The sequence below is a fragment of the Thermobia domestica genome, chromosome 5 (genome assembly GCF_964235325.1).
Source record: "Thermobia domestica chromosome 5, izTheDome1.hap1.1, whole genome shotgun sequence".
NCBI classification, from domain to species: Eukaryota; Metazoa; Arthropoda; class Insecta; order Zygentoma; family Lepismatidae; genus Thermobia; species Thermobia domestica.
Window position 1 is genome coordinate 180,485,018 of NC_137458.1, and position 26,960 is coordinate 180,511,977.

At 35.4% G+C, this 26,960-nt stretch overlaps 1 protein-coding gene across 6 annotated transcripts in view; it reads left to right on the forward strand.

Moving 5' to 3' along the window:
- The window catches only part of LOC145686307 (uncharacterized), a 1,046,376-nt gene that overhangs the window by 388,514 nt on the left and 630,902 nt on the right, over window positions 1–26,960 (forward strand). For 5 of the 6 annotated variants that reach the window (XM_081759457.1, XM_081759458.1, XM_081759454.1 and 2 more), the window contains one exon: window positions 6,388–6,558. The exons of the other annotated variant lie outside the window; for it this stretch is intronic. In XM_081759457.1, coding sequence (XP_081615583.1) covers window positions 6,388–6,558 — 171 coding nt within the window. The remainder of the gene's footprint in view (window positions 1–6,387; window positions 6,559–26,960) is intronic. 6 annotated transcript variants of the gene reach the window in all.

Consider the following 26,960-nt stretch of genomic DNA (forward strand, 5'->3'; position numbering starts at 1 on the left):
TTAAAAAAGAAACAGGAAAAGAGTTGTAAATGAAACTTTCAAAGATTGGTACCACTGCTGCGTGTCACACATGAGATTGTTCCATAATGATTGATTCGTAATATGATGTATATGGGTTTCTTAATGGTAGTATAACAAAATGCCTTCAAATTGACCACTAAATAAAAAGTGAAATTTATTTTTCAAATTTTGTAAAATCAAAGTCGGTGGGCATTATGGGAACAGTCTACAATAACAATATGTGCAAATAAATATTAATATACTTCACGTTTTCCAGCGGGTGCAAGAAAGCTTCGAATAGTGTTTGTTGTGATAATGATTAGCTGATGTAAATATATATATATATATATATATATATATATATATATATATATATATATATATATATATATATATACCCTCCCCAATTTGCGGGAATAAATTTGGATTTAAACGGCATCTAAAATGTCAATGTTCACCTCAGTAACCCCGAAAACTATGGATTCGACACTGATTTTGTTGTTTTCCATAATTTTTTATACGTATATCTCCCCTTCCCCGTCCCCTAAGTTGCGGTTCTGAATGTTAAACAGCATCGGAAGTGTTACTGTTCATTTTAGCAACTCCAAAAACTATGGATTTGACATTAATATCGATCATTATATATATATATATATATATATATATATATATATATATATATATATATATATATATATAGGGTGGGCCATTTTAATTAATCCACGGAAATATCTGAAAAATGATAAAACATAGAAGAAATGTTTAAAGTACACGTTATATATTCCTAAGAGGGAAACAAAATTCCGCCAAAAGTACCCCTCCCCGCCCCCCCTAAATGGGGGTAACGGGGGGTAACTTTGAAATGTCAAATGGGAACATGGGTCGAGTAATACCTCGTTCGAAAGGTCTTGGAAAACTAAGTAACGCTATACCAAAAGATGTTCCATATTGTGCACCAGTTTCAAAATGGCCGCCATAATATGGTTCGGAAACTCCAGTACCCGTAGTGTGAAAACCATGGAAAGTAAATGAATGGAACAAAATTGAAATACGTAAATATCATAGGGCATATCGAACGGTGTGGTCCCTGTGATCCCAGTGGCCTCCCTAAAGGGGTCTTGGGGGCTAACTTCAAAATTTCAAATAGTAACATGAGTCGAGTGGTATTTCGTTCGATAAATCTTGCAAAATCTAACATATTGCAGGACAAAACGATTGATGTGAAATGGCAGTGTTCTCAAAAGGCAGCCGAAACATAGTATCCGTGTCAGAGAAAAGGTTTAGTACCCGTAGTATGAAAGCGAATTGAGATAAATCAACAAAAGAAAGACTGGAGTAGCTAACTGACGTAAGGCACATCGAGAGGTGTTGTCGGGGTGACTCCAAGGGCCAACTGAAAGGTATCCGGGGCCAACTTGAAAATTTCAAATAGCAGCTTGAAGCGAATAACATCACGTTACATAGACAAATTAATATCAAACAGCCTCTGTAAGAAAATTTTCGACATGAGACACCGTTTTCAAAATGATCGCAAAGACATGGTGACTGTGTCTAAGAAAACGTCTAGTGCCCATAGTATGAATACGGTTAGACATAAATGAAAATAACGGAAATTAAATAGGAAACCACGGAGGCGTTCCAAGGCTCGAGAATAATACAACAGAGATAAAAATATTAGAGTAAAATTGCCATAATGTATATAGAGAAATCCAAGTCCTGCAAAATAATCTCTCCCTGCGCTCTGTGTGTGAGTGGGGTGGAAAGTAAAGTGAAAGTTCAAACGAGAACTCTACTTTGATTCGTAAATTAAGGCTAACCTTACAAATAGATATGGTGTGGTTGAAACATTTGTTTGTAAGGATGACGCTGTAGTGACTAAAAAAAGAGAAACTTTTATGCAATGCGTGCTGGTTATTCAGAAAGCATTTCGGGGATATACGTACACACCGTTTCGTCCCTCAAGCTCACAATATGACATGAATGCTAATAGTTAATCAAAATGTAACTGTGGCCATCCGCGTTAACTTAGTGCACCAATTCTCTATGCATGAAGTCTGCCTTCCAAACAGCATTGGGTAGGTCAAGCGTATGCCCGAACCGTTGTCCGGTCGGACATTGAAATTTTGAAGTTAGCCCACAAGACCCCTTTAGGTAGGCCACTGGGATCACAGGGATTACATCATTCGATATGCCCTATGATATTTACGTATTTCAATTTTGTTCCATTCATTTACCTTCCATGGTTTTCATACTACGGGTACTGGAGTTTCCGAACCATATCATGGCGGCCATTTTGAAACTGGTGCACAATATGAAACATCTTTTGGTATAGCGTTACTTAGTTTTCCAAGACCTTTCGAACGAGGTATTACTCGACCCATGTTCCCATTTGACATTTCAAAGTTACCCCCCGTTACCCCCATTTAGGGGGGGCGGAGAGGGGTACTTTTGGCGGAATTGGTTTTCCCCCTTAGCAATATATAACGTGTACTTCAAAAATTTCTTCTATGTTTTATAATTTTTCAGATATTTCCGTGGATTAATTAAAATGGCCCACCCTGTATATATATATATATATATGTGTGTGTGTGTGTGTTTGTGTGTGTGTGTATGTATGTATGTATTTCCCCTCTCCTTCCCCCAAGTTCCAGTGCTGAATTTGAATTTAAGCTTCATCGGAAATGGCACTGTTCATCTCAGGAACTCCGAAATATGGGATGGACACTCGTATCGTCATTTTCAATATATATTCGCACTTCCTTTCTCCAACTTACACCTTCAAAGTCAAATGATCAAAACTATCTCAGGCCCGTACGTCATCTATGTTGAAAATTTTTTATCGAGATCAGTCTGGTGGTTCAAGAGTTTTTAAGTTACAAATATAGTCACTTTGATTTTAATATATATAGATAATTTGTCGCACTAGAAAACAGATATTTGCCTACATACAAAATTTTGTACATAAAGTTTATATTAAAGCCTGTATTTGAATATTAAATAATAGTAATTATATGTCTTAGTGCATGAGTATTATTGAAATTTGCCTATTGCTTTTTCTTTTAAGATGTATTTTGGTTAAAATGTACAAAATTTCACCAGATCAAAGAGCACATTAAGAACTCAGTTTCATTCAAGAGCCCTATTTGTTGCAACAGAAACGCTTCATGATGGTAGATGTGTATGCAATTGTATAAGATATGTAATTAATGCACATCCAGGAGTAAACGACTAAAAGCCATATAAAGGAGATGAGTGCAGACTATTAATTTTCAAGAATAATTACAACAGTTTTATTTTCGAATGTTTCTTTTTTGAAATATTTACATTATCGAAATTTCTAAATATACATTTTTCACGCGTTCGAAAATAAACGGTTCGATTACAAGAAAAACTAACCAAATACAAAGATTTTTGTTATTTTCCGAATTTTTTCAATTTTTCCGGAAGGAAACCAGAAAAATGGTTTTTTACCAGCAGGTTCAAGATTTCCGGTAATTTTACAATACTAATCCTTGATTTCAGAGAAAGGAGGTAAATGCCAATATTTTGTTTCACCTGCATCTTCCTGCAGCACAGCCTCCTTGCTAATCATCGGTGACCTAAAAGGTTGGGTGCGATCTCCTTGGGAAAAAGACAGTATGGAATTTCGAAGAATTAAGACTGGTTAATTACACAATCTTATGTAATTTAAATATTATTACGGTACTACAATATTCTATTACTTTGATTTGTTGGCAAAAAGAAACTACAAATATATTCAAAACACAAGCATTTTGTAATGAAAAATTCTGCCATTAAATTAGATCTTTTATTGTGATAACCCCAAAATAAGCAAAATTGGTGAAAAAACAAAAATAAAAAAGCGTTACGTAACAAAGGAGGAGGCTTCAGCCTTGCATTACAAAGTGTGACGAGAAGAGGGAGGGGGTAAAATTAATCAAAAACAGCGTTACGTAATATGTGAACGGCCGCTAATACCTATTACGTGTTACCTATCTGCAACACGTTTTGGAATGGCTCCAATGTCTTCATTAGTTCTCGAGATATGTACCTCCGAAGCAATATGTACAAAATAAAGTGGGTTTTCATCGATATCTCGATATCGTTTCCTTGTCATGACCAATACTATCATTCTCAAAATATGGCACTTTCCTGGTGGGACACCCGGTATATATAGACAGAAAAGTTTAAGATCGTACTTACCAACATGTACGGATCATATCAAAGACGTTTATATTATCTATGTTTGATGTTAGCAAGAACTGAAAAGAAAGTATTTATTGTTTCTTTCTAATTTATGTGATTAAAATGACTTCTGTACAAATTTTCTACTCTTTATGTACTGTTGTGTTTGTATTAACATCTGTCCTTTGTATTTATGGATATATTAAAGACTCTTGGTTTTATGTGATGATTAATAGAGCAACTCCTATTAGCAACCCCATGTCACCAACTGACGATGTATAATTTGTTACCAGTGAAGGGCTAACGGTAATTTTTCATACTCTATTCCTCACTTACGTGTTTCACGACAAGAATGATTTTCTACATATTTCTTTGTACTTGCTCTCAACTTCTATTTCGATTCTTCGGGTTTTCGTCCCATCCTTTATGTGGTTAGAAAATTACTCTTTTAAAATAGTTTTTTTTAACCCTTTCGGACCCAGTTCATTTTTGGCGTTTTCATACATTTTCAGTTAGTGACTTATTGCTCAAAAACTATTTACCCTATTAATATGGCTGAGACCTTCGCTTTTAGAAGAGTGATGTGGCTATTTTTTTGGTTTAAGTTCATTGCAGTGTTGCCAACCGGAGGGAAATTATTGAAGGAAATGTAGGGGTGAAAATTTACGAAAAATTCCTTGTAGCTACCATCGCTGTTGTCACATGGATCCAAGTCATCTAATCAAATTATTTTGTCTGTTGACAAGATACAGAGAAAGTTTAAAGTTGCTGGCTGCCATACAAAGAGAGAAAGAAAAAATTCTCTGTCATCGTACACATGAAATTTTGACACTTCTTACGCCTTAGAAGCAAAAATCAACGGATATGCCCGGGCTTCCTTAATTATCACATTGATTTTTTATGGTGCTTTCTGTAGGACAAAGAGGAAGCTTTCATATGGTGGTACGTTTGTTCCAATGTAACCAGCTAGACAAAAACAATAGAGAGAAAAAGAAGGAAATTTTCCGAATTTTTCACCTAAAATCGGGAATTATTTTTTGGGACTGGACACACTGCCATCACACAGATGCAAACTATCTGAATCTAAGCTTGGTACCTCACTAATATATCCTACAAGTATCATAGCGATATTTAAGAAACAAAGCTTTTAATTACAAAAAATAGATTACGGTAAACAGAAAAGTAGGGAAAACTAGAAAAAAATCAAGGTTTAGAAAATAAATACGATTTTTTCGTGCGCCCCTAGTTACCCCATTGTAACGATCTGTACCCACTTTTGTTCAGTAAGGAACAATGTTCAACCGGCGTTAGTGAATTTGCGCTCGGATGTATAGGAACGGATTTGTATATATAAATTCGAAAATTTCGATTTTTTTGGCCAAATGTAGGGAAATTTTAATTTCCCTAGTTGGCAACACTGCGCTGGTCCAATTGACGTCGTGAATTAGGTGTCCATCCAAGGTATCTATCTGACAAGTCTTAAGGAAATCTCTCTACAACAAAGAAAGCTGCAGAGAAAAAAGGAAAAGAGAACTTTCGAAGATTCTCGAATTTTTTATTTTGGGCTGAAATTTGAGAAAGAAATTCGAAACCCAGAAGATAAAGAAACTAATATGATAAACTATGGTCCAACCATATTTGGCCAAAAATTACCCGGATATCTTAATTATTGTCCACACAGTAGCGGATAAAAAAAAGTGACACACCCGTGTGTACCACTTTGGCCTTTGGGCCCGAAAGCTTTCTAGGTGGTCGCCTTCCTTACAATTTAAGGCGTTAGTTTTAAACTACCTTCACCTACCACACTACCTTCACCTAATAGTAGATTTTCATACATCAACATCTTTCCTTCTTTACTTCTCTGTTAGCAGGAAAAAAATGTTATCTCAATTTTGTACTAGCTCTTTTGAAGGTAATAAAATTTGCTTTGATGATTGATCTTAATATGACATATTTTAAGATTTTATTTGCAATGCAATATAATACTATAATAATATTGTTATGTACCGGAAAGTCATGTTCGCAATTTAGTTTTCAAAATCCTCCAAATTATGAAATTGAATTGCGAAATGTGTTCATATCATTATCAACTACCTATCTCCAAAACAATCCTTATCAAAACCTATCGCGTTTCTGTAAAAACACCTTTGGTGATAATATATTAATATGAAAATATTAATCAATTTTCATTTACCATCATAGACTTGTTCCATTTGGAGTTAAAAGTTTGGAAGGTGAATCAGATGAATCTGCTGCATTCATCAAAGGTCTCGTAGCAATGTTGGTGTTCGAAATGATTGACCTCATAGCACAACCTATACCGGAAGCATTGGCAACAATGTGTTCTCCACTGTATCCAGTTTATCATAATCAGTAAGTATAAGCTCTTGATATAACAAATTATAAACTGAAATATTTAACAGTAAACTTTACTTTACGATGATTTGGTAATTGGGAATGGATCAATTATGAAGGATTGTATTAACTAAGTGTATTTACTAATGTCTAATTTCTACTATTAACAGCAACACTAATTTTCAGTTTGTTTTTCTTTTATCGGTACTTGTTTGTTATGCTAACCATACAGTATCTTCGAGCTCGGATGGACAAAATGAAACAGAAAATAAACATTTTAAAGAATAGAGCAGACATATTAGACAGTGCACAAATAAATGAACTAAACTTAATAAAATTCAATGGAATGTAAGAGATCGTTAAATCAGCAAACCTACATTCGGTATGGTACAGTTGCAAATTTAACTTTTCATGTAATTAAAGCTCTTGATATCAGGGATCGGGCTTGTTCAATGAATTATTATTTTTTATCCTAATTATGAATTATGACAAAAGCTTTAGCACAACAGTAAAATTACTTATCTTGCACACAACTAATGATCATATCCTGGAACAACAAACGCAATGTGAGTGCTAGATTTACCCCACATCATGCCACTAAGAACGTAATACAGGGTGCCCAATATACAATGCAACCCGGAGTTTAGGACAGTACAACTTTTGAACCTGAAACGATACACAAATAATGGTTATACCAAATTGAAGCATTGTTCATGTATATATTTTTAAACTAGGAAGCAACGATTGAGGTTTACTAGGAATCACACAATGTTGCCAGACGTAACCGAAGGTGTAAATGATCTTTTTTTTTTTTTTTTTTTGCAAAGCACGTAAGTTAACTCATAACTCATATGTATGGATGTTCTGTCATTAATTTTCAGTTTGGATCAGAAAAAAAGAATTTTCATTTCCACCGATAACTAGTCGAATGGGGCCTCTATAAGGAGGAACTGGGGAAATCGTAGTTTACATAAATTAACACTCTGAATTGGCAACACTGCTGATGTTTCAGTGCATTAAAAGGTGTGTTAAGGATTTGTCTACATTATGCAATTCCTGAAAACAACGAGAAAGAAACTTTGAAATTATCATGATGAAATTTTTACTTACATGCACCCGGCAACACTGCTTTTCATTTCAATGGGGCTACTTAAAGCAAGAAGTAAACAAGAACAATCCTCGAACTACACAAGACGTGGAAACGAACATTCGCAGTGCCATTGACAACATTAACACTTCTACTCTTCATAAAGTTGCTGCCAACATGGTGAAACGTGTGAACCAGTGTTTGAATCAAAACAGGGGGCACTCCCTGCATCTTATAGAGCTGATAACTCATTTCGTGATGATTGCAGTGTTGCCGAGTGCACGTAAGTAAAAGTTTTATCATGATAATTTCAAAGTTTGTTTTTCGTTCTTTGCAGGAATTTCATCATGTAGACAGGTCCTTTTGATGCACTGAAACATCATCAATGTTGCCAATTCAGAGTATTAATTTTTGAAAACTACGGTTTCCCTGGATCCCCTTACAGAGGCCTCTTCCGATTAGTTGTCGGTGGAAATGAAAATTCCTTTTTCTGCTCCAAAGTTTACAAGTTCCTCCAACTAAAAGAAATTTAAAATTAACGACGGAACATCCATACGTATGAGTTATGAGTTAATTTACGTGTTTTGCAAAAACATTGATTTACACCTTCCTTTACATCTGCCAACACTGTGTGGTTCTTAGTAAACTTCAATGTTTGCTTTCTAGTTTAAAAATATATACATGAACAAGGCTTCATTTTGGTATAACCATTATTTGTGTATCGTTTCAAGTTCAAAAATTGTGCTATCCTAAACTCTGGGTTGCGTTGTATATTGGACGCCCTGTAGAAAATGCGTTAGAGTCACTTTAGCAAAAACAATATTAGTGTCAAAATCAACACTTGAAAATATCACAGGTAATTAAACTTCTCAAGGAAAACTTTGCTCTTTTACAGCGATTTGGGTGCAATATTTATATCAAGTCGTAAAATGAAATAATGTTATATGTATTTACAAATTAATATTTGAAGACAATAATTCTTTTCCTTTTTAGTTTTATGCCTCCTTATAACCTTATCGCTTTCGTGAAATGAGCATTGTCGTTCTGAACAAGTGTGACCTTGTTGCACTGCGACATGAATAGAGCAACCCAAAAGCATAAAAAGCATGAAAAGCATAATAGCAACAAACATATGTTTGGTACCTTGAACATCGTTGTGGTTATTTAAGGGTCCAAAAGAAACTAATTTTAAAAACATAATCAGGGACGGCGCCAGAAACTCTTGATGGGGTGGGCGGAACGAGGCGGACCTTGTTGCTGGGTGGGCGGATAATGAAAATCAAAACTGGGCAATGTAGACATTTTTTTTGACAATAATTAAGTTTTAATTTTTATACTCTTTAGTTAGCTAAGGCTCAGGCCGAAATAGGGGAGGAACAAGGATGTGGAAAACATCTGTCTTGGCACTATTGAAGGTACAATTCCAGCATTCGCGTGGGACTGAAGAAATGTAGGACTTAGGATGGGCAGCGGGTGTTCGTGGCTATATGCTCGACCTACCGAAAATCGCGTGGGAGACACACTTCCTTTACTTCCAGTTTTTAATAATAATAATAACGCTGTGTACTGTGTAGTCGATGAAGTTCAAGATAGCTTTACCTCCTTTCCCTCCAAGAATACACATGAATGCATAGAAATAAAAGAATGTTCGAACAACACAGACTAACAGATAATACTCTACCTTTCGTTAATTTGTGAATTTCATGAAAAGCAATCTTGAAACGATCCATCACTTCAGTAAACTAAGAAACGGAGGTAATTTTGCATTGCTTTTCCTCGTCATAACGTTTCAAAACTTTCGGGAGAAGTTTCAGTTCACCTCTACACTATCGGCATCACATCCGTAATGACGGGCAAGTTGTTCAATTTTCTCAAATGAGAGGAAGTGTTCACTTTTTGGGTGAAGACTGCTTATTCCTCATAGAATATCTGATTTTCTGTAAAACGCCTATTCATTTCTGCAAGTATTCTGTCAAGTACAGGAAGAAATATCCTACGTTTGTAGTCTTCTTGGAATTGGATATCTTCTTCCTCAACCGATATTTGCTCAGTCATTATATACTAACATAAATGATGGGGCAGTGATCGTGTTCTAGATGTTGGACCCGTTAGAGATATTCCGTTATTTTCAGCAAGACTTAAAGACTCATTCCATTTTTTTTTCGAAATCCTCGACTGTGTTTCGAATTCAGTAAAATAATCCACTACACCCTTCGTAACTAAAACAACATCAGTCAGTGTGCTTTCCTTATTTTGTAGATAATCTGACAATATTTTCAACTTTCCAAGAAAAAGTGTGAACAAGTTGAGTTGGAACACAAACTGAAAATTCACTTCACTCAGTAGACGTCTTGCTTCAGAAGAGCGACTGCGATTTTTATTACTTATCTCAGCAAGTTTTAGAATAACTGCCCTAAACGTTCTCTTCATAGCCACTCAAGCTGCAACCTAAGATAAACGGATGAAACATATTTCGTTATTAGTTCAGAAGATACTTAATGCCAAAAATAATACTATATATTGAATACCATAAGAAGATAGTACATTAGAAGTAATCGTTTTCTGTGTAGTGTCACTGACGACACCTCATCAATATCGGACGCGAGGACCGATTAGTGAAAGGTCATTATTATGATGCAGTGTCCTGCCCAAAGGTCGATCTTTGACCTGAAGGTTCCTGAGCAAAGTGAACCCATGATGGCTTGCCATAGCCTTCCATGGAACGATGATAACGTTCTAAGAACGGGACCTGAGTGGGATCGAAATCACTTGTGTTCCCGCTGGGAATCGAATCCGGAACTCCGTGCTTACAAGGCAACGAGCGTATTCACTCATCTACCGGTGACACTGGAAGGTCAATAGGAGTAACATTGTTTCGCATCTGTTTATTTTCATGGTAACTGTGCGGACAAAATGTGGACCAGTAACAATCTTCGATAACTACAGCAGGAAGCGCGCGTTAATCCGAATATTTGCTTGAGCTGTTCGGATTATTAAATTGTTTAGCGTAAAAAGAGAGTGCTCAAAAGCCACAAATCCAGAATGCAAGATACATCAGCTTCTGCTATGGAGGTATCACAAATTGACACTGTTAAGAGTGTTTCCACCTCAGAAGAGTCATCTCAATTTAAGTCAAATCAAGGATTCAACAGGATTATCAAATCTCTTACAATTTGAAGAAGGATTATCACTAACGTCAACAGATTGAAAATCGCGCTTCTTTGAACACGAGGAAGACACTGAGCCTGAGAGGAAATCGTTGATAAGTTTTCTGGGCATATTAGCTGAAAAAGCACCGACCCCCCAGACTTCTGAACGCAACAAAGATCAACTCAACAATGCTATAATAAGGGTTTTTACAGATCTGTTTAATGCCACACGGGTAAGACATGCGGTACATTGCTGTAAACAATTGTAAGTTGCAACCCTTTCTTAAGAAGCTATCGCGCTTACACAAAGCACTACTCCCCTCCCTCTCTTTCTGAAATGAGACAATAGACAATACTGCCCAGTCCTGTCCGTTATTTAGTCTTTTTTTTTTTAAAAAAAAGCACTTACCCCTCACAGCAAGGAATATTTCCTCAATCAAAAGAAAATATTTTCCTTGGTTTCCAAAAGGTTTTCCTTCTCTGGAGATTTCCACCCTGGTTCCCCCAATGTATTCCGAACATTTCCCGAAAATATTTTCCCAAAAATGTTTGTAAAGCATTTCAGAAATTACCGGGAGTACATTTTGAGAATGCTTGCCGGAAAGTAAATCCAGGAAAATATTCACAAAATATATTACAAATATTGTTTTGGATCTAATTTAATATGTTTTCACTGTTTAGAAGGGAAATATTTTTGAAATTATACGAGAAATGTTTTCCATATATCATACGGAAAACAATGAAATGAAATATATTCCACATATTTAAAAAATGTTTTCTAATACGTTATTTGCAATATTTTCTATTTTTTACGAGAAAACGTAATAAATATATATTTTAAAAACCATTTAGAATATTTTAAAAATAAATTATTTTGTAATATAAGAAATATTTTTCTGAAATGTTTTAAAAAGGTTTACTTAATTTTTACAAAAGTATTTTGGTAATCTTCTCCTACAACTTAAATTAGATATTTTCGTATGATATTTTAGTACTATTTCCAGAATATTTTATCGAATTTTGAATATAAAACTTTAAAACGTAAAAGAAAACATTAAAAATGAATAGAAAATGTTTTCAATTTTGTTTTGGAAGATATTTTGTGTCTTTAGTGAACATTTTCTGATATAGGTATATTATAGAAACATTTTTACATTTTCAGAATATACTCTTCCGTTACTGGAGAAAACATATTCCTTGTTATGTCTGAGAAGTATCCCAAATATTTGCCGGAAACATTTTTTAAAATGTGTTTGAAGAACATTTAATGAAGTACAGGAAGCAGTGGCGTTAAATAAGCTTTCCGGTCTTAAGATCAACCCAAAAATTGTTTTACTATATTAAAGTAAATGAAATATCCTGCACAATTTTCACATTTCCAGCAATAAAGTTAGCAAAGATACCTTTCACGAAACAAAATCGTAAATACGCCACTGACAGGATGTGCATTTTTAGAACGTTAATAGGAAAATAATGTAAGGAAAATTTTCACAAATTGTAATAGAAATATTCTGTTGAATGTAATGTAATATGTTTTCAATGTTGAGAGCAGGGGTAAAAGTGAATCTGAAAAGGTGGGGGAATGGTAGGTAGCGGATGACGTCACGCCATTCTTCCTGCCTATCTTTGCCCATTGCAATTTTTTTAGGAACTGGGGAGACGCCGTACATCGCACTTTTTACCCCTAGTTGAGAGAGAAAATGTTTTCTAAGTAACACTAAAAATGTTTTACATACATGATAAAGAAAACAGAATAGGCCTATGAACAGAATAAAATGTTTTCCAAAATGTAATTTACAATCTTTTCTATTGTTACAAGAAAACATATGAAATATAATTTTTAAAATATTTCGAATATTTTAAAAATAAATTCGATCGTAATATAAGAAGTATTTTTAAAACGCCTATTAATTTTGTATGGAAATGTTTTTGTTACATTGTCCTGTAACTTAAATGAAATATTTTCATGCAATATTTTAGAATTACGTATTTCCAGAATATTTTATCGAATGTTGAATAAATTCTCTCGCGAGAGTATCGTAGTAGCATTATCACCAATCATTATACTAATTATAGCAGCATCAAAGAAATATATTTGTTAAAAATTTGAAATTTATGATAGGCCTATCCTGTGTGACATCCCATAGGCATCTGAGATTGCAAATTAGCATCGCTACATCAACCGTCATTTGTTTATCAAAAGTACCAGCATTCCTTGCGCGCTATGTTGAATTTGAGCTGTATTTAGGCATAGATAAACAAAATAAAATAAAATAAATCAGTATATTCAATCATGTTGAAGAAGATATCTTTATATAGAAAAAGTAATATTTAAGACGATGATTATGTGTATTGCTTGTAAAATTCCTTCAACTGAAGAGGATGTATTAGAACCTACGGAAATAATCAGCTGAATTTAACTAGGCCTACCAAACACAACACTTACAGCCTAAAAGAAGACTTCGAAGTCGGAGAACAACATACTAGAAAAGTCGGTAAGTATAACGATTACATAAAATAATTTAGTTTTATTGTTTGTACAAGTACAAGTGGATATAGTATACATGAAGCTGCATCAGTTCCCGAAGGAGCAGGACGCTCATACTTTTAGGGATTATTCATTGAGTATGTACGAACTTATAAAGGGGGTAAGAAAGCGACTTTTATTTACTTATCGACTGATACGAAAATAAAAAAGAACGTACCTGTAGTTTATATCTGCATGCGTAGTGCCTTTGTACTTTATCTATGACTATATATGTGTGTGTGGGGGGGGGGAGATTTAACGCATATCGCATGTCTTGTGCACATGGATACTTCTTACTATTGCACTACGTAGAAAATTTATGGTATTTCATGTAGAAGTGGTAATAGAACACAGAATAAACGTAGATCAGGGGGTTCTTATGTATACTATTGCCGTACAAGTTTATGTTTACAAATTTATAAAGGCATGTGGGATGCTAGATTTCTACTTTTTATCTCTATACATAAAATAACGTGCAGGTTTACTTTTGGCTCACCATTCGAAATAATTGCTGAAAAATAGATTCTTTTAATAATTTTCTTTTTATTGTCTCTTAAATGATTTGCGCTAGGCGGTTTGAAATACGTCACATGGCATAGATGAAATTCAGAGGGAGCGTCGGAAGTAATTGTTGAAAAATTACAGTTATTCTTTTATGATTTGCGTATATATATATACGGGGCCGGATGTATGACGTAAAAACTACCGTGCAAAAAATACAAATCAGCCTGTACTACGTGGCCACTGAAAAGCACCAATAGGCAGGGTTCTAGAACTCAGGTTCCTCTTCCCATTTATCTGTAACAAAGACAGAAATCAACGTGCCCTGCGGGGCTCTAACCCGCCTTAAGTTGCTAACGCTCGCTCGGCAATACTATGTGAATTAAATATTTTACTTAGGTACCGAAAAAAACACATCTATTAACCTATATGGGGTACCTGTGTTCTAGAACCTTCTCGCAGCAATACTGAGTCAGAGCATGCGAGGCAGGGGTGCCCATCCCCCCAAAGCTGATGGCGCACTCCCCCCCAAAACTAATAATCTCTTCCCTCCTCAAAATTCAAGTCCTCTAAAAACAATTGCCCAGTGTAGCAGTAGTTTTTATAGTACTAGCGATCGTTATTTTTGTTGTTGTCTTTATTTCCTGTAGTAGTATTATAGAATGCTTGTAGTAGTAGTAGGGGCAGTAGTAATTATAAAAATGGCATTACTTTTATTAGTAGTCTTGGTAGTGTACAATACTAAATATGTTCTATAAGGATATTGAAGGGTATAAAAACTTCTACACACTGTGTATGGCACAGGTCTTTTTTTTTTTTTACAACTAATAGTATTATTTTTTCTCTACAAAATATTGATATAATTCCCTTGTACATGAAAAGTAAGACGCAAGTTACAAGTTATTGAGTTTGATACCAAAAGAAAATGTTATCCTCGAAATTAGCCTACAAAAAAGAAGTAATATCCAACAAAAAACATTCCTGTAAAAGAGCCAAGTACGAGTGGCCTTTAAAAAAATTGAAATCAAAAAATAGGCGCCAAGTTCTGGTGGACAACAGTTACAAACACTCACTGGCTCATTTCAAATTTAGATTTGAAACTTGGCTGTTGTCTGTATGGTTACCACTAGCTCACAATTATGTCAAAGTACTTTATAATTTTCAACAGACAACATAGGCAAGTTTCAAATCTAAATTTGAAAGTGATTCCTTGAGTGTTTGTAACTGTTGTTCACCAGAACTTGGAGCTCATTTTTGTGATTTCACTTCTTTTTAATTAAGTGGAAAATGTAATCGCACAAACAGAAAACTATAGAAAATATTATCATTAATTCATTTATTATACATCATGTAGCAATTGAACAGCATTACTTATGAAGTGTCGTACATGGTATAAATAAGAAATAAATAAATGCCCCCAGCAGAAAATGGGTAAATTACCTACACAAAGCCATAAACCGACCAGCCCATCCTTTCATAGAGCAACTTGCGCGGTACTTCATTCATAGAGTCTAAGCAGGGGATAGGGGGATTCATTCTCGAGATTAAAAAAAAATCGCATCGTGTTCCAATGTTATTCTGACGACAGCAAAATTACTTATTCGACATTAGAGTAAAATTCTTCACCAATTTTTTTATTCCCCCCAATTTTTTTCTTGATGGCACAACTTGCGCCATTCATCCCTCCTGTGGGCGGCCCTTCTCTCTTAAAACGAACCAACCTTTTCTTTCATACGGCTACTTGCGCGGTACTTCATTCATCAAGTATCGAAGCAGGGGGTACGGGGGTTCACCCCGGAAAATTTTTGAAAATTAGCTTCTCAAAATCGTGTTTTAATGCTATTCCGACAGTAAAATTGCTAGTTCGAAAGTAGAATAAAATTCCCCCCCAAAATTTTTCTCAATGGCGCAGCTTGCGCCATACATCCCCCCTGTGGGCGGCCCTGATGCGAGGGGATGCTTCCAAAGGGAAAAGATGCGGGCAAGTTTTTACTTTAGGCAAGGCAGTGACAATAACCAATTCATCTGAACCGGTTACTGCAGTTACAGTTCCCAAGAGGAAAAGACAAAACAACGTGCCCTGCGGGGCTCTAATCCGCCTTCACTCGTTGACGCTCGCTCGGCAATACTATGTACTGACATAATATCACTGCCTTGCCCAAAGAGGCGTACATTACCATTTTTATGACAGGTTATAATAATTCTGCGTCTAGTTTTACTTCTGGCGTGCCACTCGAAATCAGTGTTTCTTTCAGAAGTAATGTTCCGGGCGGCATTGCTCATGCTATTTTAATTAATTGTTTTTATACTGCTCGAAATACTTAGTAAAATATAATTCTTTCGCTACTTTCCTTCTTGTTGTCTATTTAATGATTTCCGCCAGGCGACGTATAAATTTTTCACTTGGCATAGATAAAATTACGATTTGCGTATTTATACTGATTCCTGTGGATAAGAAGTACAGTACAAAAAATACAAACCAATCTGTGTTAGGGGACTACTAAAAATCACGAATGCCATCTAACAGTCAGGGAGGGTGAAGGCGGGTGGCCCGAGGGGGTGCTTCCGAAGGGAGCAGGCGCGTAAATTTCTGTTTTGATGACGGGTTAATTTCGCGTTTATTACCATTTTAATGACGTATTTACGATTTTTTTCAGGGGAGAGGGGCTAGGCTAACTTTGTTCTGCAAGATAATTCATTTATTTTAATATAGTAAGTACAATTTCAAGGGGCTTAAGCTCGGAAGCCCCCCCTTAAATACACCACTGGGTTAAAATAATTCTGCGGTTCACTCGAGCAGACGTTTACACCGAGAACAAATTTTATACTTAAAGTGTAATGTGAAATATTTTTCGTGAAGGAGTGAGAATGTGAACGTTAGTTATTTCTGTCATTGTACAGCTTATTGAAATGGATTTTGAATGCAAATAGGGTAGAAGTGAGCGGCGGGAATATGCGGTTAATACGTCAGTTGTGGACATCTGCGATGGCCGTAATGTGAACATTTCCTTTTTTTTTTAAAAGAATTGTGTAATAAAGAGAGAAGGATTATAAAGTTTGTGCAGAGTCATGGTATGGTGAAGCGCGTAAAATCAACTGCGCTAAGTGTGGAAAAGATTTATTCTAGAAGAAAAAAGATTTATTCTACACTATTTTGTGTTGTAAAGGTAAGAAAAAAGGCGGTGTAACACTCGTGCCTTAGCTGTGAAAGGTATTTTTTTAAGGGTCGAAATTAAGTGTTTTTGAAGATAAGAATAATTACAAATATTGTAAATGTTTTTCCACCATCCTCGTTTATGCGTACCCCCTCCCTTTTCGCTGACGTGCCTGTTCGCTACGCTGTCGCTCGGGGCCCCTGCTGTGCTTCTTCGCTGACTCAGATAGCATTCGTGCTTTTTTACTGGTCACCTAGCAGAAGTTGTTTCGCTTTTTCTTTTGGTGCTTCTCATTTAGTGCATAGGGGGCCGCGGTTGCTCAGTAGTAGAGTGTTCACCTCCGGTGCTTGGGGTCCCTGGTTCGATCCCAGCTCGTGCTGTGTGGACTTTCTGGTGGGTTTTCTTCGGGTTCTCCTGTTTCCTCCCACTTTCTTCATTCCATCCTTTCACTCATTTCTCATTACCACCGTCTCCTTTAGCCTAACCAGCATAATCGTGGGACGTTAAACTTAAGGATTTCTTTTCGTTTAGTGCATGTTCTGCAAAAAGGAACCGAAAGATGCAAGAAATGCGTCAAAATTTGGTAAAACAGTCTGATCGAGTATTGCCTAATTCTGCGTGCAGGTTTACTATTGGCGTGCCACTCGAAATAATTGTAGAAAAATTATAATTCTTTCGCTCATTTTCTTATTGTGTCTTAAATGATTTGCGGCAGGCGACATGTAAATATTTCAACTGCCATATATAAAATTCAAGGGGGCCATCAGACTAGATTTGCCGAAAAATTACAATTAATCTTTTGCGATTTGCGTATATATATATTGTATTGTATTGTATTCAGGGTTTGCCCAAGTGGGCCCTGCCCGGAAACACCCACCTGGGTTTTTGAGCTTTTCGTTAGTATATTATTGGTCCGATTAAGGTGATCACATTGGAAGTGATTCTTATCAGATTTTGGACTTCGCTTGGGCGAATTAGGTGTTTTCACATTAAGATATACAACATTCAACGTAACACCTTTATTAAGTTCTGAATGCATTAAAAAAAACTGTACCTTAGATTGAGATAATTATAGAACAAATTAATGTATGGATTGTGCTTATAGCCTTTTTGAAGTAAAATATGCAATTTTATATTTTAGAAAATACTTTCCGTGAATAGTGTGCTCGCCCACTCGGCGACGCCGAAGGACATTATCCCTCATAAATCTGATAGGTTTAGGGCCATAGGTGCTGGTACTACTAGTAAATATGTAGTGTATTAATAACACTATTAGTATTTTTTAAAATTATCTCTGATGGTAACACTAAACAGTTTAGTTTAGTTATTTGTTGCTAGTTTTCAAATAAGCTTTCTGTAGAATCAACAGCAGCAATAGCGTAAAAATTCGTGTCAAATTTAAGAATCTTAATGCTCGGAGTTTCGAAGAGTACGTAACGCTTACTATTTCGGGTGCTGAATTCAAACTTCGTACTAGTGGAAGTTTCGATGTACACTAAAGAAAGCTTGCATTTTCGGAAAAAAATAATAAACCTTCGTCGCAAGAAAGAAGTGCTCTGGAACCGGAACTGAATGCTTCAACAATAAAACTATTTGAAAGAAATGAAATGAAATCTTTCAGTTTTACGTCCCACGGTTATGCCTGTTAGGCTAAAGGGGACGTTGATTATGAGAAATGAATGAAATGGTGGAATGAACAAAGTGGGAGGAAATGGAAGAACCCCGAGAAAACCCACGAGCACTCGACACGGCGCGAGCTGGAATCGAACCAGGGACCTCAAGCACCGGAGGTGAACGCTCTACCACTGAGCCACCGCGCCCCTAATAAAACTATTTATTTTACGCTGTAAGATATTTAATTTCATTTAAAACATATTGAAACATTTACTTTATGAAATATGAATTATACAGGGTGTTTCAAAACAACAGTGACAACGTTTGGGAGATGATTCCTGACACCAAGATAAGAAAAAAAGTATAGACCAACATGGGAGCACAAATGCTTCCTTTCGGACTTATAGGCTGCCGGAAATATGAAAAGATGGACTTTAAAGGTCTATAGCGCCAAAACTATGGGACCTATCGTAGTCATGTTGAGACTTCACTTAGGAACTAAAATGTGCACTATCCAAAAATGCACGTTTCAGAATCCTGCGGTTCTCACGCAACAATTTTTATAGAGGGAGCTTTGCTACGGGCATATATTTGAAGTACTCACCAACTACGTCTTTTTCATGTTTTCGGCGGCTTATAGCTCCGAAAGGAAGCATTTTTTCACCTACGTTGATCTATACTTTTTGTCTTATCTTGGTGTCAGGTATCACCTCCCAAACGTTGTCGGTGTTGCTTTGAAACCCCTGCATATTTATTAATTGTTTTAAATTAATTTTCTGGGAGAACGGTCTTGCAACAAGTGCTCGGGAAATTCCCGTAATTGAACACACAAGGTATCGGAAGTGAACTTCAACAATAATACCATTTATTTTACGCGAGAAAATATTTAATTTTATTTAAGACATTTTGAAACATTTATTTTATAAAACACGAGTTATAGATTGAGTTGTTCTAAATTAAATTAATATATTTGTTTTAAATTAATATATTTGGTGTTCATATTTGGCGAATGTCACTGAGGGTATTGGGCTGATTTGTTCTACATTTGTTCGTTCGTCTGCCTGTACCACACGTACTCCCATGCGCAAAAAAAAAAAAAAAAAAATTGCGCGTATACTGTAACTCAAGAGTTTTCGCATTTATTCAATTTTCCTTACGTTTATGGGTAAAATTCAGTTATTAGTATGTGGAGATAATAGAAAGCAATCCATCTAAGGAGATATTTCCAAAAAATATAATAAAATAATAAAAATATAAACAAAAAACAAAATTATGCTCGGTTTTGTCTATACTGGCAACGATGATTTCTAGGGATTTTTTCAGTAGCAGATCACAATTGCGGAAGGAATTCAGTAGGGGAATCGAGGAGTTGGATTAAGGAACTGGATATTGGACTAAAATGTTGCATTTATTGGTTAAAACCTAGTGTGTAGATTGCCTGCCAAATATAAATTAGCTTTTGTAACTAAGATGTCGTACCAAAATATAGAATTAAACAGAAAAACTCTTATCTTAAGGTTCGAAGCGATACGCACCATGGTTATGAAGATTATTTCTTTAAAAAAAGAGCCAACACAATATAGCCTCCGTGGTTAGGTGGATAGAGTGGCGGTGTCGTAATTATTTTATTATTTTGACACCACATCGAATCCCATCCCATTTTTTTTTTTTTTTTTTTACAAAACATTATAGGAAGTGTATAATTTTGATGTTAATAAGAACCGAAACAATATAATAAGGAAATAATTTATTGGTAGTATCCTTTAATCGACGTATTTATTCAGTATTAGAATACGTGTATTATTGGGAGCAGTTTTTGTTTTCCGTTTATAGTCTTGTATGTTACTTCCCGTTCTTGAACAGCAGACAACTCACTTCGGGTTTGTGTGTCAGGAAGAACATACGCGACCTTGAAAGTCTGTGCAGTCTTACCCCTTGTTACATCGACCTGATGTTAAATGATCGTTTATGTGTGTGTGTGTGTGTGCTTGTTTTTTGCTTTTTAGAGTATTGACTTTCTCTCTCTTTTTTTCATATCCACAAGTGCAAGAATGCTTTCGTTGAACGTAACTAAATTATACAGATCTATGTATATGGAACACGAATATTTCCAAATATAGAATGAATATGAACGATAATCATACCATATTTCTACATTATATAGTAGCGTGAAAAACTGATATTAAAATGATATAACAAACAGGCATAAGCTTTTTTTCTAGCATGGCAACACATTAAACGTAACTCATTAAATTTTGGGAATTACAAATTATCACCTTACGTGTCGTTGTATTCCTATTCTTTTTCACGTTCAAGCGACGAAAGAAGAAATTGTAGTAATAGTGATAAAAATCGAATTCGAGATTTCAATGAATTCAAGTTTCACGCCCCCACATATCGAAAATGTGATTTTGATGTCTGTCCATCTGTTCGTTTGTTGGTTCGTCCCGCTTTTACATGCATTCAAATAGAGGCCATACTGTTCGACGTATCTGGACCTAAGTCTAGACATGAAGTTTTTATAACACTTTATCGTTTCGAATTCTATATTTTCCGACACCTAAAAATAAGGGTAGTTTGCTGAAGGATGAAAATTTATAATAATTAAATTGTTTCAAAAATAGCTGTAAAGATTTTGCTTATTTTTTTTACAAATATAGTTTGAATCATTGCTCTGAAAAAAATACATAAGGTGTAATTTACTGTATGGGATGCGTTTTTTCGAGCAATTTTCTCAATCACATTTCATATATAATTGTATCATTAATAACCTAACAATATCACACAACTCGTTCGTCCTGTAAACATTCAGAAGAGGTAGTTTACTCTTCCCCGACGATTTTCCCATTAACGCCTGACGCAATTTTGTTCATATTTCATAAATGAATGTCACATAAATAACCTAACGATATGGTATAATTCCATCATCCTAAAAAGCTAGAAGTGGTATATTACTTTTCGGGGCAATTTTTACCCTACGATTTTGTCGAGAATGACTTTGGCAATTTGGTTCGTATTTCATAAATATCCTAACTCGTTTGTCCTGAAAAGATACACAAGGGATATTTTATTCTTGGGGATGACTTTTTTGACGATTTCTCAGAAAGTACTCAGACGCTTTTGCTCATAGTTCACATACAATTATTTCTTTAATAATTCTAATATATGGCATAAGTTATTTCTAACAGAAATATGACGAATGGGTACTTTACTTTTGGACATAAGTTGCTTCGAACAAAGTTTTCCAAAAACACATTATTTTATTCGCATTTCCCAAATAAATGTTTCAGTAATAGCTGCAGCCTAACACGAGTCAGTTTAATAAATTCGAGCGAGAAAATTCAGTGCGTTTCATCCGTACCCATTCTTAAATATATTTTTAAATGTTACACCTAATCACAATTTTCCTAACAAAATCGAAACTTCTATTTAAATGTGCCTTGTTGTTGCCAAATGGTTCAAGTCCATTGGTTCTGGATTTGATTCCCGGTGAGAGCTAGTGTATTTTTATCCAACGTTAAGGTATAGGTAATAAGTAGGTGCAAAGAGAAAAGTGTTGAAAGAAGCCTAACCAACCTAATAAATAATACAATATTACGAAATTATAGAAGAAACGTTGTTAATATTAGATATTTGCGTGTGAGATTGTCCAACCGATGACTGTCAACTCCAAAGGTAAGAAAGTGAAACATCCAATACCATGTTAATCAATGGTCTCTAGGTAAAGCTATCCTACTAGGAAGTGATTGAGATACCAAAAAATGTTGTAATCGCTGGGAGACATGTTAGGAGAATACATTGGGTGAGAGGCTTTAATTCATGAATAGTCTGCACCTTCGTTGGTGTATTGAAGTGCGTAGGTGGTGTGTGTTTAGCACATCGGGTTCCTTTGTTGTTAATCCCAGCTTTCTAGACCGGATGCAGTTATTCCCGGTAGAAAATACAATATATATATATATATATATATATATATATATATATATATATATATATATATATATATATACATTTCTATTACTATTAAAGTAAATAATTACACTCATTCCCTCAATGTGATACTTGTTTGTTTAATTGTATACAGAGAGCTGATCCGTGGAAGAATCGTTCATAATAACAAATAAAATAAACTCGACAAATATTCTTGTAAATCATAGGTAAAAGTTTGCGTCACACTGTTCATTTTGCTGGGCACGCCAGTGTGCCACGTTATCCGGTTGTGGCACATTGGAATATAGGGTATGGCTTTCTAATTTTTCCCAACTATTTTAACTGCTTCAATTGAAATGAATTTATAATAATAAGAGAGTGAATTTAGTCTTCTTACCCTTCGATTTAGAAATAAGGTCCGCTAGAATTGTATATATAAAAAAATAATAATACTCAGAATTTTATAGAGTAGTTTGTTTTATTCGAAATGACATACTTCCTGCAACTGTTTGGGTTGGAATTATTTGAAATCAAATCTTTAAGTTTTACGACCCACGGTTATACCGGCTAGGCTAAAGGAGACGGTGATGATGAGAAATGAATGCAATGGTGGAATGAAAAAAGTGGGAGAAAACGGGAGAACCCCGAGAGAACCCATGCACATGGTGTTTCTCCACCACAAAATTCACTTGGTGCGAGCTGGGGTCGAACCAAGGATTCCATGCACCAAAGTGCCACCGCGACCCCTCTGAAATTATTTATAGGAGAGAGTGACTACTTTTATGAAAACTTGAATCGAACACATTTGTTTAAAAATACCAGCTTTTTGTGAAATATTGCTTAATATTCAGGAAAGCCTAAGTCAATAAAATAATAATAATAATAATAACTATTATTATTATTATTATTATTATTATTATTATTATTATCTTAAATTAAAAACTCTCTCTGGACCTAGTGCATTGGCACAATTCCACGAATTAAAAAGAATGTGTTTAATTATCATATAAGTGTAGAAGAACTTAATCCCTGTTGCTTTCAATATAAAAAGAAAGTGTCCAACTGTCAAATGATATGCTACATAAAATGCTCTATGCAACATAATGTAGTATAGAGTCATCATTCCAGGTTGTCTAAAGAACACTTTCGTTTTAGCAAGAAAGGAAGAAAATAGAAAATACTGAGTTTTAACCTAGTAGAAAGTTTGCAGATTTAAGGGAAAATGCACAGAGTTGTTGGATATAAAATGTAGTTCGGATTAATGGAGTAAGACACCGTAAATATTTTATTGTTTGAAATATACTGGGAGTGACCAAGCCATTACATATGGAAATATCGAAAGAGATACGTAATGGTGTTAGTTGCAAACTTTTTTAGAAATGAAAAAATTAAGGAAATCTCTAAAAGTCTGATATCACAGATCCAAATTGACTGACTGTTAAGTAAAACTGCTAAATCTGAGTAAAGAAAAAAAGTATTAATGACCTGTGTTACAGTTTCAGACATATCATTCTCATATCAAAACTACGATAGAAGTAAATTATGAATAAAGGTGAATTCACAGTTCTGGAATACCAACAAATGATTTTGCTAGATGTAACTTTTCATAAAACTTTTTTATAAGGCTTTAGATTTATTTTTATTTTATTTTATTTTATTTTATTTTATTTTATTTTATTTTATTTTATTTTTTGTTTGTTTATTAGCTTCCCCATGCCGTAAACGTCGCCAACTCCTAGTGGCTCACTTGCCGGTAAATGGCGATCGTCAATATAGCGACGCGTCGAAGGATTGCCGCTAGCGTGCCACTAGTGGCAGGGATTCGTCGAGTCGAAGCAGATATCTAGAATCGGGGGTATTGAAGTTACCACAACGTAAGAACGAGGACTTCATTTTGGTCCGCGCTCGTTTGATTTGTCACGGATAATCGTAAAGGGACCAACATGAACTATCGCCAGTCATGTGCATGCGGTTATTATTATATATTATTTTTCCCTGACGAATTGTTATTATAAGGACAATATTTGAGCTCCGGGGGTCAAGAGTAACTCCTGCCTTTACATCATGAAGTGAAAAATCTTGAGGTGGGTGCGTATAATTGTATGAATTTAGTTGGCAACTGTCGCCGATCACTAGCAAGTGAATATGGGAGAACTATGAAAAAAGTAAATAGACGCTTGCCATTTTCTTATAAAATTACATGACGAGTGCATTTGATTTGATTCCGAACAGTTGTCTTCAAATATACACGGTTAAAGAAGCACTCTGATTAGAAATATTAAAAAGAGTTCAGCGATTTATCACTCTACAAGCTGTGTCTTCATAATCGCCTCCGTGACGAATTCGGAAGAACACGCAATTAGTAACCCTAAGATTGATGGTTCACGCCCAGCTCAGGGCACTTTCGTTTTATTTTTTAAAAGTGTTTTTAGACTCATCTTGATGCAAAGAAATTACGCATATAGGCGATTTGACGTATTTTAGGGGAATAATTTTGTGGTTCGTTGGCGTTCCGTCGCTTCTCTGCCGGTGGTGGTATAATTTTCAAAACGGAAGTGGGACCAATTTTTGGCTGCGGGACCGCCAATTTTTGGGAACATGTCACTAGTTGCCTATCGGTGGTCCACCGACCCTTACGGCATGGGATTTTCCCCTCACGAGTGAGGCAGATTGTAATCGACCAAGAGTGTTTTGGAAAAATGGGAAACATCTTCCGACTTCGACTTCTGAATAATCCGTTTAGGATCAAGTCGAATCAAGGCTGCGCCACGGGAAGGTAGAACAAGTGAGGCAATCGTTCCAAGCACTACGCTCGACAGCTTCCGTCTCATTCACGACTTAGACTCTTCAGGAAAAGTAACAAGTTTATTACTTGTAATTTATTTTTTGAGTCAAAGTATTTTGCAATAAACCATCGTTTTGTAAGATATTTTTACGATTGTATACTATTAATTTCGAAAATTGTACTCATAATATAATTTCCCATCATGGATTTGAAAAAATCAAAGTTGGAACAAAGAAAGATCTCCGATCCACATGTCTCTTCATGTTTGATATGGAAGTCTCCTCTTCATTATTTACCCTTAATTTAATTTAGTCCTAGGCAACGCGAATCGACGGGATGGCTCTAAGTGAAAACATTCATTTAGATGGTTAAGTAATCAGGAAATTCCTGCTGTTATTTCACGAAACACAACAGATCTTGAGGAAGAAAAAAAAAAAACAATTTTGCTTACCAGGGGGAGGGAGTAAATCATCTGCTTACGTTTGCTTAACTAGGAAGAAGGCAAGGGCGCCGATCCTGGGGGGCCGGGCCCGCTCAAAGCTCATGTAGGCTTCCTTTGTATTTATGAATATACAATATTTGGCATTATTTGAGTGTAATTTGTCTTAAAATCCTCATATATATATCTTCTGCATTTGAATGCCCCCCCCCCCAATTTACAGAGAAATTGGCGTCCTTGGAAGATCTAGTGAAATGAATAAAAATGTGATAACGTAATACTTGAACAACTCTATCTAATGGAGGAAAGTAAATTAGTATTCAACACTTCTTTCAGTTTTAAGCATTTCAGAGATTCTCGTAATTTAGTAGCGTCCCGGATTTGCATTTTTGAAGTACGGGAACTTTATCTATACCTTAACGTGGGAATCGGTTTCGGACCATGCACTTAAGCCGCTTTGCCATAAGAGGCACAAGGAGTTTTTCTTTCGATTTCCTTAGGAATATTGCGAATGGTATAACTTTTAAAACTATGTTTAAAAAAGAATACACATCGACATAATAAGATGATAATCTGATACCTAGGAGATATATTGAATTGTTTTTAATTTGTTCTCACGCTTCCAAAACAGTACTTATGCTTTTTTTATTCCAGCCTTTTAATGTAAGCATTCCTGACTATTGTCTGTTCTAGGACGATACAATTCTAGTTCATGTATATGCTAGCTTTGGAAATACAGTAGAGTTTCGCTTATCCGACATAAACAGGCAGGCAGAACGCTGGATAATATGGATGTGTTAAGAAAAGACCTATTAAAAGTAAAACTTATGATATAATTTTACATATTAGGCATCTAATAATAATGTTTTATAACAAATAACTGCACTGCACTGAATCAGGGACGTATCCAGCGTGAGGGCCTGAGAGCTGTCTCTCTCCGAAACTCAAGCACTTTTTAATAAACTTGCCTTTACCCTTTTGAGGTTCTTTTATATCAGTTTACTAGTAGTGAGTGTCCAAACTTTGGACAATGTGCTGTTGTCTTGTTATAATTCTAAGAACATACCATAATGCCATTATACCAGGTGCAGTGGCGTATTTAGGGGGGTGGCTTCCGGGCTTAAGCCCCCCACGAAATCTTACTTAGTATACTAAAGTAAATGAAATATCTTGCAGAATTTTCACATTTCCAGGCAAAGCCACCCCCCGAAAGTTAGCAAAGCCCCTCCCGAAACA